The sequence below is a fragment of the Megachile rotundata genome, chromosome 4, assembly GCF_050947335.1.
Source record: "Megachile rotundata isolate GNS110a chromosome 4, iyMegRotu1, whole genome shotgun sequence".
NCBI classification, from domain to species: domain Eukaryota; kingdom Metazoa; phylum Arthropoda; class Insecta; order Hymenoptera; family Megachilidae; genus Megachile; species Megachile rotundata.
In genome coordinates this window covers 3,401,060-3,416,739 of record NC_134986.1, presented here as the reverse complement: position 1 = coordinate 3,416,739, position 15,680 = coordinate 3,401,060, and the positions used below count along the sequence as shown (strand labels likewise).

General features: G+C 30.5%; 2 protein-coding genes and 2 long non-coding RNA genes across 8 annotated transcripts in view; 3 read left to right on the top strand and 1 right to left on the bottom strand.

Moving 5' to 3' along the window:
- The first annotated feature begins 2,290 nt into the window (after window positions 1–2,290).
- Ubi-p63E (Polyubiquitin-63E) lies at window positions 2,291–5,297 on the top strand. The gene is made up of 2 exons (XM_076530330.1): window positions 2,291–2,450; window positions 3,081–5,297. The coding sequence occupies exon 2, from the start codon at window positions 3,087–3,089 to the stop codon at window positions 5,145–5,147; it is 2,061 nt and encodes a 686-aa protein (XP_076386445.1). The 5' UTR covers window positions 2,291–2,450; window positions 3,081–3,086; the 3' UTR covers window positions 5,148–5,297.
- Window positions 5,298–7,337: 2,040 nt separating this feature from the next.
- Window positions 7,338–10,152, bottom strand: LOC143264231 (uncharacterized). 2 transcript variants are annotated; one of them, XR_013037783.1, is made up of 3 exons: window positions 10,012–10,152; window positions 9,779–9,949; window positions 7,338–8,469 (listed from the first exon to the last, which is right to left on the bottom strand). It is a non-coding gene; the product is annotated as an uncharacterized LOC143264231 (long non-coding RNA). The 2 variants fall into 2 exon arrangements; XR_013037782.1 differs by having other exon boundaries at window positions 9,784–9,949.
- Window positions 10,153–10,428: 276 nt separating this feature from the next.
- Window positions 10,429–15,680, top strand: part of LOC100882492 (uncharacterized) — a 355,400-nt gene continuing 350,148 nt past the window's right edge. For all 4 annotated transcript variants that reach the window (XR_013037779.1, XM_076530325.1, XM_076530324.1 and 1 more), the window contains exon 1: window positions 10,429–10,569. Coding sequence is in view for 3 of the 4 variants with exons in the window: in XM_076530325.1 (XP_076386440.1) it covers window positions 10,524–10,569 (46 nt within the window). In the remaining variant the exon portion in view is untranslated. The remainder of the gene's footprint in view (window positions 10,570–15,680) is intronic.
- LOC143264232 (uncharacterized) lies at window positions 10,576–14,277 on the top strand. Its single transcript, XR_013037784.1, has 2 exons — window positions 10,576–13,388; window positions 13,970–14,277. It is a non-coding gene; the product is annotated as an uncharacterized LOC143264232 (long non-coding RNA).

The window sequence follows — 15,680 nt, the reverse complement described above, 5'->3', positions numbered from 1 at the left end:
TTTATGCGAGTTATAAACATAATTTTATACTATATTCATTCTGTTTGGTGCAGCTAGTCTTTTCGAGCGAAAGTTCGGTGATTTAATTCCGTCATTTCGGTCTTTTTTTTTTACAATTTTGTATTTGGTAGATATAGTACTGTTATTTTCATCTTTCTAACTGAACTGGCACATGCTTCAAATCAATAGAAAATTCAAGCATTAGCCACTTCCATTTCCTGTTTTACAGTATTAATTAAACTATATTTGTACATATTTCAGCTATACATGTACTCTTAATTTATTATCATGTCTTGAACCAAATATTAATGTAACACAGTGCGCTGTACGTTTGCAGGAGTTTTACAAAGAAAATTCGCAAACTTTTCTACTCAATTTCTTTAACCTGCAAAACTGAATGTGTGTAGAGCCTTGAGGAATTTTGACTATAAACGCTACATACTATTTTTTCGGTACTGAGTGAAATTATTCACATTAAAAACAAGGTGGGATTTAACTTACACTTCTTTATATAAAAAATAGTTCACCTAACGTTGTTCGCTGTGCCATTCTAATTATATTTAAGAACAGTATCCAATTTATTACATGCATAGTAAAATCTGTTTCGTATTTCTTCAAATATATATTTTAAAGATAGAAAAGTAAATAAATTCATATTGTTCTTGAAATTAAACCATAAAGTCTGCGAGTTTTCGTTTTTTGCTTTTTTATGTTAGCTTGTAATTATTGACAAATCACGTAATCGTGCAGTTGACTGAAACTAATATTCAGTGTTAACAATGAAAAATTAAATTACAAATGTACATAGTTAATTATAAGTAAATACTTGTTTTCAAAATTGTCATATATTTCATGTAAAACAATCTCATATAAACAAACTTTCAATCTGCTCTTATTGTCCACGATTAATCTATAATCTGTATAATTTTTCTTTTTAAGATTTAAACTACTGTATTATAAATCAATTACATAGTAACAAATGATGCGACTTCACATTCAATCATGAACATTTGGTAAGTAATTGGGTAAAAGGTTTAATGAAGATAAGAAAAATGAGATTCCTTTCAAAGAAAACTAAATTTTGTTGTACAGATTCGTGTTTAAATGTTATAAATATTTTAATATGAATAAAATATTTGTATAAATTCTATTTATGCGAGATAAATATTTAATTGATTTAGGATATAAAAATTGCAACGTTTAAAAGATTATTGCATCAGCTTAACTAAAACTACATATTTTATGCAACATGATGACGCAAATTTTAACATAGTTGCTGAACAGTCTTGGGCATTATTCGAACAATGTATTTGAATAATTTATTTAGCTAGACATTATTTGATATAATTGTATATCAGTTTCAGACCAAAACATGATATTTCTTCAGATTATATCATTATTTGGCTAGAAAACGAAATAAATTATTTTATATTTGAATAAACTTGCATTTAAATCATTTCAAAAATACTATCCAATCCTTTTTACGTCAAAAGAATGTTAGTAATACATTTTAGGAAAATATTAATGATTCATTCAGATTCTATCAAATTCGATTAAATAAGATGATAGGTAATTCTACCACGATTTCGTAACAAATTGTTATTTTATTTGGATGATAATTAATTAAAATAGAAACTTTGAATTTTACACAAAATAAAGTTACTTTCTCTGCGTAGTTTCTAAAATAAGACCTAACTGAAATAATACATTACTTTAATCTTATTTCTTTATTCCAAATGAAATGTATCTGTCTGTGATTAAATTCTATCGTATAACAAATTGTGATGATTTTCATTTTCCTTGTTTACTATTAAAATCGGTTCTGTAAAGTAAGTTTGTTATACGAATATATCGACTTCAACCTAACCTATTTATATAAATTCTATGAAAGCTGATTTTTCAAGCGATAAAACTAATAGTTATATTTAGAATAAATATGAACTGTATACATCGAAATTACTGGAAAAAGTATCGTTGTGGAAAACAATGATTCATCATTTTCTTTTGTTTAAGCCTTTGCGCGCCCTCTGGCCATTTGTTTTTGCCAAAATGTAATAGTTTAAAGAATCTAAGTATACAATCAAAATTGTCAATTTAATAAAGAAATTCTGGTAACAAAATATTAATATAATATGAGTGACTTTTTAAACAATAATAGTTTAATAAAATTTGGTGCATGAAGATGATTCTTTGTCTCCAAAACCAATAGGACGCAACAACGTCATTTACTCGATGACGACAAAAAGGTATAATCCAATAAGCAACTGCAGAGAAATCTCCTGACCCGTCTGCGCATGAGTGGTACAAATATATGCTAGTAACATAAAAGGAGCGTTCCCTGTCCGCTCGCTGCAGTTCTGAGGAACAGTTGAAAGTGATTTTACAAGAGGTATCCAACGTTCTACAAATTTCGTTAAAAATTTTTGCTGCATAAGTCACTTCCACGAAGGGTAAGAATTTCTAGAAATTGCTTTGTTGTTTGATAAATTTATTTAGCATTTACTACTAATTTAAAATCTTATTAATCATACCAAACATTTGCTCCATTTTACATTCATCCATATATTTCAAGTACTACTCTTCTTTTTAAATTGAGAAAAAAAGATTTAAAATGCTGTAATTATTGTTGAATTACAAGGATAACGTTAAGGGCGTCACCCGTAGATGCCAAAGCTATTTTTAAAGCTATTTCGAAACTTGGCTAGTGTATAATTAAAGAACTAATAAATATATGGTATGATAATTGTGAAATATTAGAAAGTAATTAAGTAGTTTATGATTTAAAGAGAATCAATTTTATGAATAATCCGTTACATTCTTGCTGCGTAGTAACAGCACAAAATGGCGGTTATTGATTCGTCAAGATGACGCCATTATGCTGATGCTTTAGACGAGTCCAAAACTTTCAGTTAACAGAAATATACGAATAAATATTTGAGAAACATTGATACAATATTTAACATTTTAACGAAACATTACTACGGTATTTTACATCTTGATGAGTTTGTACAATTAGTAATGATATACGTAAATAAAAAGTTCTGTGTTATTCTTACAATATTTTTCTTTTTTTTTATTAGATAACCATGCAGATTTTCGTAAAGACATTGACGGGAAAAACCATAACCCTCGAGGTTGAGGCATCAGACACCATCGAGAATGTTAAAGCAAAAATCCAGGATAAAGAGGGCATCCCACCAGATCAGCAGAGATTGATCTTCGCTGGTAAACAATTAGAAGATGGACGCACACTTTCTGACTACAATATACAAAAGGAATCTACACTTCACCTTGTACTCCGTCTCCGTGGTGGAATGCAGATCTTCGTAAAGACATTGACTGGAAAGACCATCACTCTTGAAGTTGAAGCCTCAGACACTATTGAAAATGTTAAAGCTAAAATTCAGGATAAAGAGGGTATTCCTCCAGACCAACAAAGACTGATCTTCGCTGGCAAACAATTGGAAGATGGACGCACATTATCTGACTACAATATTCAAAAGGAATCTACTCTTCACCTTGTGCTCCGTCTCCGTGGTGGAATGCAGATCTTCGTAAAGACATTGACTGGAAAGACCATCACTCTCGAAGTGGAAGCATCAGATACAATTGAAAATGTTAAAGCCAAAATTCAGGACAAAGAAGGTATTCCTCCAGATCAACAAAGATTGATCTTTGCTGGTAAACAATTAGAAGATGGACGCACGTTATCCGATTACAATATTCAAAAAGAATCAACCCTTCATCTTGTACTCCGTCTCCGTGGTGGAATGCAGATCTTCGTAAAAACACTTACTGGAAAAACAATAACATTGGAAGTTGAGGCGTCCGATACCATTGAAAACGTGAAAGCTAAAATCCAGGACAAGGAAGGTATCCCTCCAGACCAGCAGAGATTAATCTTTGCTGGCAAGCAATTGGAAGATGGACGTACACTTTCTGATTATAATATCCAAAAAGAATCAACCCTTCATCTCGTTCTCCGTCTCCGTGGTGGAATGCAGATATTCGTGAAAACCCTTACTGGAAAAACTATAACCTTGGAAGTTGAGGCGTCAGACACCATTGAAAATGTGAAAGCTAAAATCCAGGACAAGGAAGGTATTCCTCCAGACCAACAGAGGTTGATTTTTGCTGGCAAACAATTGGAAGATGGACGCACATTATCTGACTATAACATTCAGAAAGAGTCGACACTCCATCTTGTACTTCGTCTCCGTGGTGGTATGCAAATTTTCGTGAAAACTCTTACCGGAAAGACCATTACTTTGGAAGTTGAGGCATCGGACACTATTGAGAACGTTAAAGCTAAAATCCAGGATAAGGAAGGCATCCCCCCAGACCAGCAGAGATTGATCTTCGCTGGTAAACAATTAGAAGATGGACGTACACTTTCTGATTACAATATCCAAAAGGAATCTACTCTTCATCTTGTACTCCGTCTCCGTGGTGGTATGCAGATCTTTGTGAAAACTCTTACTGGAAAGACCATTACTTTGGAAGTTGAGGCATCGGACACTATTGAGAACGTTAAAGCTAAAATCCAGGATAAGGAAGGTATTCCCCCAGACCAGCAGAGATTGATCTTCGCTGGTAAACAATTGGAAGATGGACGTACACTTTCTGATTACAATATCCAAAAAGAATCTACTCTTCATCTTGTACTCCGTCTCCGTGGTGGTATGCAGATCTTTGTGAAAACTCTTACTGGAAAGACCATTACTTTGGAAGTTGAGGCATCAGACACTATTGAGAACGTTAAGGCTAAAATCCAGGATAAAGAAGGCATCCCCCCAGACCAGCAAAGATTGATCTTCGCTGGTAAGCAGTTAGAAGATGGGCGCACACTATCTGACTACAACATTCAGAAAGAGTCAACACTCCATCTTGTACTCCGTCTTCGTGGTGGAATGCAAATTTTTGTGAAGACTCTTACTGGAAAAACCATAACTCTGGAAGTTGAGGCGTCTGACACTATTGAAAACGTGAAGGCAAAAATTCAAGACAAAGAAGGCATTCCACCAGATCAGCAGAGATTAATCTTCGCTGGTAAACAACTGGAAGATGGTCGTACACTTTCTGATTACAATATTCAGAAAGAATCTACTCTCCATTTAGTACTTCGACTCAGGGGAGGACGTGTATGATTCTTACTCTTGATCTCCGTTTATTAAATAATAAAATTATCTGAAATAAATAGCAACCAATTTTTTTTACTTTTATTCATTATAATTGCTGACGATGTGATAATTGTGTTGATGATATACTCGGAAAAATAAATGGAATATTAAAACGTATTTTGTGTATAAACTTCTTCCCTGGTAAATCGTTTTTATTTAAACTAGAATACAGTAGGTTAGTGTTACATTTTAGTTTAAAGCGATGTTGATTCTTACAATTTTTTTTTTTTATTAGAACATAATATTTTGTACAGAATAAATAGTCTAGTATAAAATAATTTTGAGTTATTACATGAACCGTTTGCAGTATGAATTGAATTTTACTTTTTGGATTTAAAAAATGTTAGGTTATATAGTATTTTATTATAAATATATGAAATTCGGAAAGGAAAAATGGCACTTTCATTATTAGAAAATTAATTAATTCTAGAAATGAACGGGTAACATAATTTATAAAAAGAAAATAGGTTGTGATGAAAAATGATATTCTGTTTTAAACGATACTGCAAAACTTGTTTTATTTATTACATATCGTTAGTTGGTAAATGAAAATAGTTTTACATGCTAGCCGCAGATGGCGCATCTAGAGAAACTATATTTCGTGTCTACAAATGGTATGGTAGGGTAGGGTGTAAATAATTTTAATATTGGCCAGAGTATTTACATCTACGGAGATACAGTTTTGTGATTGCAAATCATTTTTATTATTCAAATACAATTGAATATAAGTAAATTTAACAAAAAATTGTCTGAAAACAATAATTACATGATAGGAATAATAAATATAATAATAATAATATAAGTAGAATAATGAAATAAATATAATTTTAATGAAATAACTATGTTTTATTAGAACATTTTAAACTGTACACTGGTATTTGATAACATGTTACATTAATTAATTTAATTTTAGTTCAATTATTGTACAAGTAAATATGTGTTGTTTTTTAATTTATCTCACATACAAAGTCACATATTAAAATATTAAATTTTGTTACAAAATATTCCACTTTATAAATTGAAGGTTAAAAATAAATTACTCATGACCGCAATTTTTTTTACAAAATTATTTTTCTAATCTAATAATTACACATTTTTAATAAAGTTAAGTATTATTCGAATTAATAATTTTTTACCATACTTGTCTTCATAAAATATTGGTTTTTGATGATAGATTTCCAGTACGTTTGAGCAGATAATACATAAAATGGTTGCGAACTTGCTAATCCAAATATAGTGCTAACTTTCAAATTATAATATAATAAATATGTTTGTTACTTGACATAGTTATATTATATTTAATATAGATAAATAATATTTATTTAACGGAGGTAAATTAATTCTTTCAAGTAATAAAACTGATATCTAAATGAAAAAAGAGTAATAATTGCATTCTCCTCGGTATTTTCTCTAAATTGAACGGAATTGAAGGGAACGATGCGCAACGGTTAGTGGCGCTAGCGTCGCACGGTCGGTTTACAATTATTTATACTTCAGCTGTTATGACGCATGCACGCGGCAATTCGATTAAAATTTTCACGCGTTGACGAGACGTGAACGAATTTCCGAGCGCTTCAACGTACGACCGGTAGTTTAATATCACCATTGAAATTACTCGAATTATCGTTAAATTTTAGAGCACTTAAAATGTTTGCACGTGCGAATAGTACATGTAGTGCTGTAATACGACGTGGTATATCATTATTTGTAATTTTTCGAAAATATTCTAACATTTTATTTAACATAACAAGTTTATTAATTATTAACATGATTTATAATTTTTGACACAAATTTATATTATTTCGAAAGCTATTTTTATTTAAATATGTATTTTCAATTTTTCTCATGTGCATAAATCTGATATTCATTTTTCGCAAATTTGAATTGGGGGACTTTTTTCAATTTTATAAAATAGTTGTTTACTTTGATGAAAGAATTGACATGACATTAATTAATTGTATGTATAAACTGTGTGTGAGTTCATTGGATGAAGGTTAACAATTAATACACGATAATTTTTGCAAGCATTTGGGTTTTATTAAAACATATATAATATAATTTTAATTAAGTATAATGCAATTTTAAAATACTAATATTATAATTTTAATGAAATATTAGTATTTCTACAAAATATTAATTTCAATAAAATATCGGCATCTTTATAAAATATCAATAACGGTTTACCTTGATTAATATAATAATTGAACATATTGCTTACTAGCATTTTTATCATTTTTTAAAATTGCTATACTAAGAACGAAAGATGTACAAAATTTTACTGTAAATATTGCATAACTTTTTGCTTTCTGATGACGTAAATCTTCTCGAGCTTCTAAACGCTGCATTTCATCGTCTAATTGTGTTAAGTTATTTCTCAGTTCACCGTTCTAATGAATTTTCCTCATTTCGAGTCTGAGTAGCTATGATTTTAATTACAAAGGCAGCGTTCCCCTTTTACTCATAATTTGCACGAACAACATCACATAGAAAATTATTACCAACACTTTTAACTACGACTTTGTTAACTTTGTACTCTCTGTTTTTAATCTCAGGTATATTTCTATGATTTTCTGTCCGCGTTATCTTGAAAATTTTTTGATAATTCTCCCGTGTCAGCTTTGAAAAGGAAACACCACGCGGTTTCAGCGTAATTCGGCTCGTGATAAGCTGGGTAATTAACTTTCGCGTAGGTCAGATTGAAATCTTGATTAAATCGTATCATTTCTGCGTTTAATTATAATATAATTCGCACTTCAACGGAAAATATCGTTGTTTTCTTAGAATTATGAATTTTCGCCCGATACGTGTCTGCTTACAAAAATAATGAAATCTCGAATGTCTTTTAATTTTTTAACGAATGTAACATTATATTCGTTTTAAACACAATTTGGTTAATAGTTGTATTCGCTGAAGCTACAGGTGCTATGATTGATAACATTATCGATAATCGATATATCGAAAACATCGTTACGATATCGATAATGAAAATGACCGATAGCTCAAAGTTAATAACCGATTTGTAACCTGTCGATAATCGACAGCAGCAGTTGTACCTGAAGAATTTTTTATTCAACAAGCTATATTTCACTTTAGACGTATGACAAATTGTATAGTAATAAGTAGTAGTTGTTTATGTCGTTTTTAATTAATTTAGTGGAGTACAATTGTTTTACTGGAATTATTTATAATAAAATAATTATTTTATGTAGTGTTATTTCACGTAAAGTATCAAAAGATTACCTGAAAATAGTTTGTGTATATTCGTCTTCTTTCGGCCAGAGTCGTCTACCTATAACAAGCATGTAAGGTGAAAATTATTTAATATTCATTTTAATATGGATTTTATAACGATTATATGTTAGTGCGATTTTTCTAATTAGTTCATAAAATTTTTTAAATTAGAACTCGGTAAACTTGTAAATTTGACAATTTGATTACTTGAAAATTGTATGACTTTATAATTCGAAAATTTAGTAATTTCCTAATTTAAAAATTCGATAATTTTTTAATTCAAAAGAATAGTAGAATTTGTAAATTAAATTTCTTTTTTTTAAAGCGCATTTAAAGATTGTGTAAAATTATTATTTTCTAGATCTTCTATGATTGATATTTTGATGGTCTTCTATAAATCGATGTTTTAAAGGTTTTACACTTTCCTTATCAGTATTTAATTCAACATCCTTCATATAAACGATGAGACAACCAATTCGTTTCTATTAACTCTTTCAGGCATGGTTATCCTTAACAGAACACATTATCCAATAGAACGTATGTTTGTTGCAAAGAATTTTGATATTACGGTAAAATCGTCTAATATAGAACTTATTTCTTTAAAAAATGTTAGCTCTTAGTTAAAGAACACTGTTATCAAAATTCGACACGCCTTTATATTTTTCTGCAATTTAGTAGGAAGTACAATAGTAATGATTCAGTTCCATTGTAGTCAAATAAATGTTATACAAGTACATATAAAAAAAACTGGGTTCCTAATATAAAACTCTGTTTATTTTTTATTTTTTCTATATTTAAAAAAGATATGAGACCCATTGTATTGTAGTTATCTCTCTTATTGTATTGTAGTTTACGTAGGTCCACATTTTAATATTTCAATGTATAAAATTATCTTAACCATTAAATGCACAGAGTGTTATCGAGCCACGATACTAAAGAAATTTCCGCGATTCAGAATTAACTGATTGTTTACTAGGACTCAATAAGCAATTTCTAACAGTTCCATTATTCGAAGTAATATTATAACTACTAGATAGTTTCAAGGTTCAATCTTTTTGATATACAAATTCATGTACATTATAATATACAACTAGTACGTTTCAAACTCCCTTGTATGCATTATATAACAGCGTCTATGAAAATGATTATACACTTAACATTATCGAAGTATTTTACGAAAAACATCAAAACTTGTTCGCAGTACATTTCAAAAATCTGTGATTGCTCAAAATCTGTTCAATCGATTTAAACCCCAAAAATACACATGCACAGTTACGAATTAAAACAGCATCCCTAGAACTTTCAAAAGATCCGTAAATGCGATAAGTCGGTATCTTAGGAGAGATTTTCATATTCAGTAACTTTACCTTACCGTTGGCGGTTTCGTGCCTAATCGTTTCTTTTTTTCGGCCAGGTCCGTGAGAAGTCTCGAGGGAGTCCTTCGAAAGATCGGCGATATAATCCTGCAAACAGTGTTCCGTTCCCCCTGCGAGGACATGGTGCACGACGCGTCTCACGGAGCGTGTATCGCGTGTTGCCTAATGGTGGAAGGAAACGTTATCCAGAGGCGGGCAACGGACGGCATTACCGTACGGTGTACCTTGGTAGGGCCGAGAGAAGTCAGCCTCCGGGATATGGACTCGTACACTCAGTCTTCGAACTGGTCTCGTACCGCGCTCTATGCAGCGTGTCACACAGGCCCGCAAACAGTCGCGGCAGCTTAGTTAACAACACCGCGTGGTGCTACGCTTCGCCTCGCACGAACGTGGCCCTCCTTCTGGCACGCTTCGTACACCACGTTCACCAGTGTCTCGTGCACGACTCCACGCGTGCGAGTGCCTTGCTTGCTTACTAGCTTGGCTTGCTTGCTTTTCTCTTCTCTTCACCCTTGCGAGTCTCTTGGGATTGTTGGTTCTTTCGTGGCGGTTAGAACGTTTGATAACGAAGGATCTAGTTACCCGAGAGTGATCTGGTAGGGAACGGTGCCGTACAACTAGTGCCGGGATCCAGAAGTGGTTTTATCAGGAACGAGCCTCTGATCGATCGACGATGACACAGAAGGAAGGCTGAAATAGTGGTTGCAGAATCGACGAACTGTTTTCACGAAAGACGATGGGTGTCCTGTCGATCGGATTGCTACTCCTCCCTCTGGTATCAGGTAAGACTCTTATATTCTTCTGGGATTTTGTATTCGATGGCAATTTTTTGTCTATTTGTTTAGTCGTTTACTTAAATCTGTTGGTGATGTAGGCACAGAGCAGCAGGTAAAATCGTTGAACGTTTTAGCTAGTTCATCCCTTGCTTTACATAGTCAGTTCTTACATCAAAGATCAGATTCGTATCATAGATCATGAATTTCGATTTAAGTATGGAATACAAAATAAATTGCAGTAATAAAATAGTACAATTTATATCAATATTTCAAACTGTTTAAAATTTTGGAAGAATGGATATTTTTACTATTTCACTTCATCTTAAATAATTGATAACTCACTGCTTAACATTGATACACAGTTTAGCAAATATACATCTTAGGGGAGAAACCTTTGAAAGTTTACAGTCTTAAAGATACTAAATACAGGCCCTATTAATTATTGTTATCATTTGTCATATAATATCTACTATAAACGTACCATCTTACCTGATAAGAGTAGGAACATAATGTAACCTTGTATTCAATGAAATTAATCTTGAAATTGTTCGAAGTGTCACTATCAGTGTCAAGTAGTAAATGTTAAATACATATCATCGTATACCATTAATATCATTAATGTTCATATTTTCAAGTACACGTCATCTTTAAATAATCACATTGCTAATTAAACTGTTTGAGTAATAGTGGCGTAAATGCCTCGTATAATCATTGAAAACTGTGTTCTAATTATTTTGGGTACTTTATTCAGTATAAATTGGTTGTTTTTTTATTACAAATGTAAAATTTAGTATAAGTTATTTTTTAAGTATAAGTTCCGTTGTATCATAAATGATGTTTCGTGTTTATATTGAAACCGCTCGGTTATTCGTTTCTTTACTACCGTTCTGGGTCTCGCGCAGAACAATTTCGTTATTTACATGAATATCGGGTTAGTATTTTAGGAATATTCCCGAAGGGATATACTCTGAAATTATGTTAACAAAAAATGATTTTTTAAACTCGTTTATTGTGTTGCTTTGCTTGTCTTTGAACGAAAATTGTAATCACTCGATAATATCTTACGTTTGGGGTTTTTAATGTGCAAATGGAAAATTATGGAATATTAGTAACCCATATATTTCATTAATATGTACATTTTGTACAGATTGTTTATTTATTTGATGTAATTATACATATAGACGGCAGAGTGAGGAAAATAGGTGTGAAATAGTACGTACTTGGCGGGCAATTATATGACAGCCTATTAACAGATATGTACGTTTAGTAGAAACCTAGAATTACAGGTTTTCTCTGTGTAAAAGTTTTTTCTTGCCTTCTCAATATTTATGAAAACTATTAGTTTAAACTATTAATTTAAATAATTATGTTTAAGTTATTATAATATGTGTATGCTACTATATGTGCATAGTTTAATCTATTGTTTAAATTATCAGTTTAAACTTTTATTTGATCCATTAGTTCAGATTACTATTTAAACTATTAATATCTAAGCTATTACTTAAACTACATAGTAGTTTAAACTGTTACTGTCCTTAAAAGCAGTAAATACATAAAGTAATATTAGCACTGAGATTCTCTGCCATATTGTTTAAAAAGCGCGGCAAGTTGAAATGTATAAATGATACTATTGAACACTGTATAACAAGTGTTTGATTAAGTTCGTGATGGATTATATTTTCAACTTCTGTTGACTATTCAATTATTGTCATAAATATCATCGGATTATGAATATGAATCTGGGTATGAAATAACGACTCAGCTAAACTGAACAAGCTATCGCAATCAATGAACGAGCTAATATTTAAAGAGGACCAATGAAAAGATTCTTCTTCAGCTAGTAGAGCGACGGCTTCTCGGTTTCCGTGGAACATCTGGTGCCTCGTAAACGGATACGCTCGCGCTGTTTGCTCCTTTTCGTTTTTTCTTTCTTTGCATTTATCGATTCGCGTGCGAACTCTGTCGACTTTTGTTTCTATGTAGTTTCTTCTAGTATTGTCAGCTAAAAAGTCAGCAAGATATTTTTATTTAGAATATCTGTTATTATACACGGTATGTTGAAAAATTTCGAGGACTTCTGTTACATATTGTTTAGTCGAAGGTTTAATGGCATTTATATCACCTTCAAAATATTCTCTTTCTGCATGTACGCATTAATAAAATCTTTCCTCCGAATTACGAATGCTTCCCGGAAAAGCGATTTTGTATTCCGCTTCAACTCTTCCACCAATTTTTTAATGATGTTCTCTCGTGTATCAAAACGTTGCCCTTTCAGTGAGGCGTGGAAAGAGAAAAAGGTCTGCCGACGACTTTTATCACCGAAAGAAATTTAAAGCATCCTCATTGTTTCAGATGCTGTTTTTTTAAGGTTAAAACAGAACTTTATGCACGTTTTCTGCTTGCGGAAATCATTCATCCTTAAGAATTGCCAAAGCCATAGCTCACAGGTAACTGCAACGGACAATAAGTAGACAACTAGGCAATCGATTGTTACGAAACTTGGTACGCATATAGGAAAGCAATCGAAGATCATATATTGCGAGTTTCATTTCTTTCTGTTACTCCTAGTGTTTTCTATATCAAGAGTCCCGAAGTTTTTGAACGCATCTTGTACACCGCCGATCAGGATAAGTTTACTCCATTTTTAGCTAGCTTACTGTCACGAGTAATGTTAATACTTTGCTCTTTTAAAATATAAAATTTTTATTTTTACTTTAATTCTGTTAAGATACGGAGAAAACGATATGAGAGAAGAATTTGTAATTTTCACATACACAATGAAATATTACATTTTCATGGAAGATATTTGTAGTTCATGTAAAAGTGTAAGTTTGAAAAAGAATTTATTTAGTATTTAAGTGCTGAAAGAAATGATTTTGTTACTAAAAATTGTAACCAAAATTCAATTACTATAAAAAATAGTTTATAATAATCAGTGGTTATTCTATTACAAATAATTGGGTGAAATATTAAGTTTTTAAACTGTGAACAAGGACTGTAATTAAGTTTTGATTACATTCGTCTTACGTTTTAATAATGACGATCTTAAATCGCCGAAAGTTTTTCGTTCTCTGTATAAAGTGTCACTAGTATTCCCCATACGTTTTCAATGATATTTTTATCCGGAGAATGTGTCCGCCATTTTAAAGTTTGTACATTGTGATGTGTGTTTACTGTGTTGAATAAGAGCTTTAACTGTTAAAAATTTAAACAACATTTCATTATTTTCTTAATGATAGGAAAGCAACTGTGATTGTAAAAGTTATTGATAGTTTGTATTACTTACTTTTGGAATTAATAGCTTTCTAACTGCATTGAAAGCTTCTCATACGATTATATTACTTGCCAAATGTCGATTGCTAAATTTTCCTCTCAAAGAAGAATAAGTTCAATTTGAATTTTTTAGATCATTGGAAAGGAAATTTATTTAAATGGGTTAGATGGTCTTAATCTATAATAACATGACCCGAAGAGAAAGAAGATATTTTCAGAACCATAATTTTGAAGCAGATAATGTAATGGACTGAGAAAATCCCAATTGCAAAGATCCTGGCAAATAGCTACTTCTGTAAAAAACGCAATAATTTATTGTGCATATACATAAAAATTGTAAAATCCTTTCTCGTAGAATTGTTCTTCTATTCTTGTATGTTACTATACATGTAAAATGTAAAAACAACGTGCTAATGTTCCAATAAAAATAAAAGCAAAACATTTCTCATGTAAGTTTAAATAGTTTTTTATCTCAAACATGTTTTGCTTGCACAATTTTTTATTATTTTATACTTTCAACATTCTGTTTGAGATATAATTCGGTCAAGATACAATTAATTGTTGTATATGATTAATATAATATGATATACATATAATAAAATATAATAATATATGTATACTATTATACATATGTATTATAATATACATATAATTATATTGTATACATGATTAATAATATAGCGATGTTAATTAAAATAATAATCATTACAATAATCACATAGTCATTCTATTTACGTATTTTCCACGTACTACAATATTTAATCATATTTATTGTTTTATCTGAAACTTATAATAAATAAATTAAAATAATATTAATCGGATTTCTACGAAATCACACATCAGTAGTCAAATTTCAAATGCTCGATGAAAAATAATTAAATTGATTGAAAATTAATTAAAAAAAATTTAACGTCACCCACGCTTCGAAATTTGTCCTTTCATGTTTTATATTTCAAATATCAACGAAATTTATTGTACCGAGAGTACCTCGAATTATTTCATAAATTGCATTGTAATAAATTAATGGAATGATTCCCTGCAAATTTATATTCTTTATTGTCATGGATGCATTTATTATATGACGTATACGATGAATTCGTTTAGTAGGTTACATTACACATATGTTACATAAAATACTATGACATGTTTACATTTTATCAAATACTAATGAATAATTGATTTCATAAGCAACGAAAACATTGCAATATTTCTTATGTAATTCTTTTGTAATTAATTTTTCATTGTGCTTCCTCAAGATGATGCAAAACATTTTCTTCTTTCCCTGTAGGTAAATTTTTCGAATACAAAATATACATTATTGCATATGAACATTTGTTTGTCGCTATTTTTCTGTCAGTATTATTTGCTAATATTTACTAGCATTATTTACTAATTTTGTTAGTATTATTTACTAATTTCTGATTAAAACTATTCTCATTAGTACTATTTACTAGTTTTTGATTAATAATTCTTAATTACTGTTAGTTTTGATTAGTATTACTTATTAACTTCAGATTACCTATTACTTCTGATTAAAATTACTTTAACATTTGATTAGTATTACTTACTAACTCTTCATTAGTATTATTTTTAATCAGAATTACTGTTAGTATTATTACAAAGAGTTTAATTGTCAAAGAGTATTTATTTATGCTACGTGAATATTATATTCATTTAAAGTATATTTATTTAGAGTATTTATTTATACTAGTATCATAAAGAATAATTACTATTAATATTACTATCTCCTATCTACCAAAGAGTTAAAAAATGCATGGCTCCTTAAAAGAAAAAAAACTCATGCAACACAAGGTTAAATCTGCACGCAGTACAACAGCTTGGAA

Bases quoted from the DNA above. Each gene is read 5' to 3' on its own strand.
- Ubi-p63E (XM_076530330.1), top strand. From the start codon at position 3,087: ATGCAGATTTTCGTAAAGACATTGACGGGAAAAACCATAACCCTCGAG.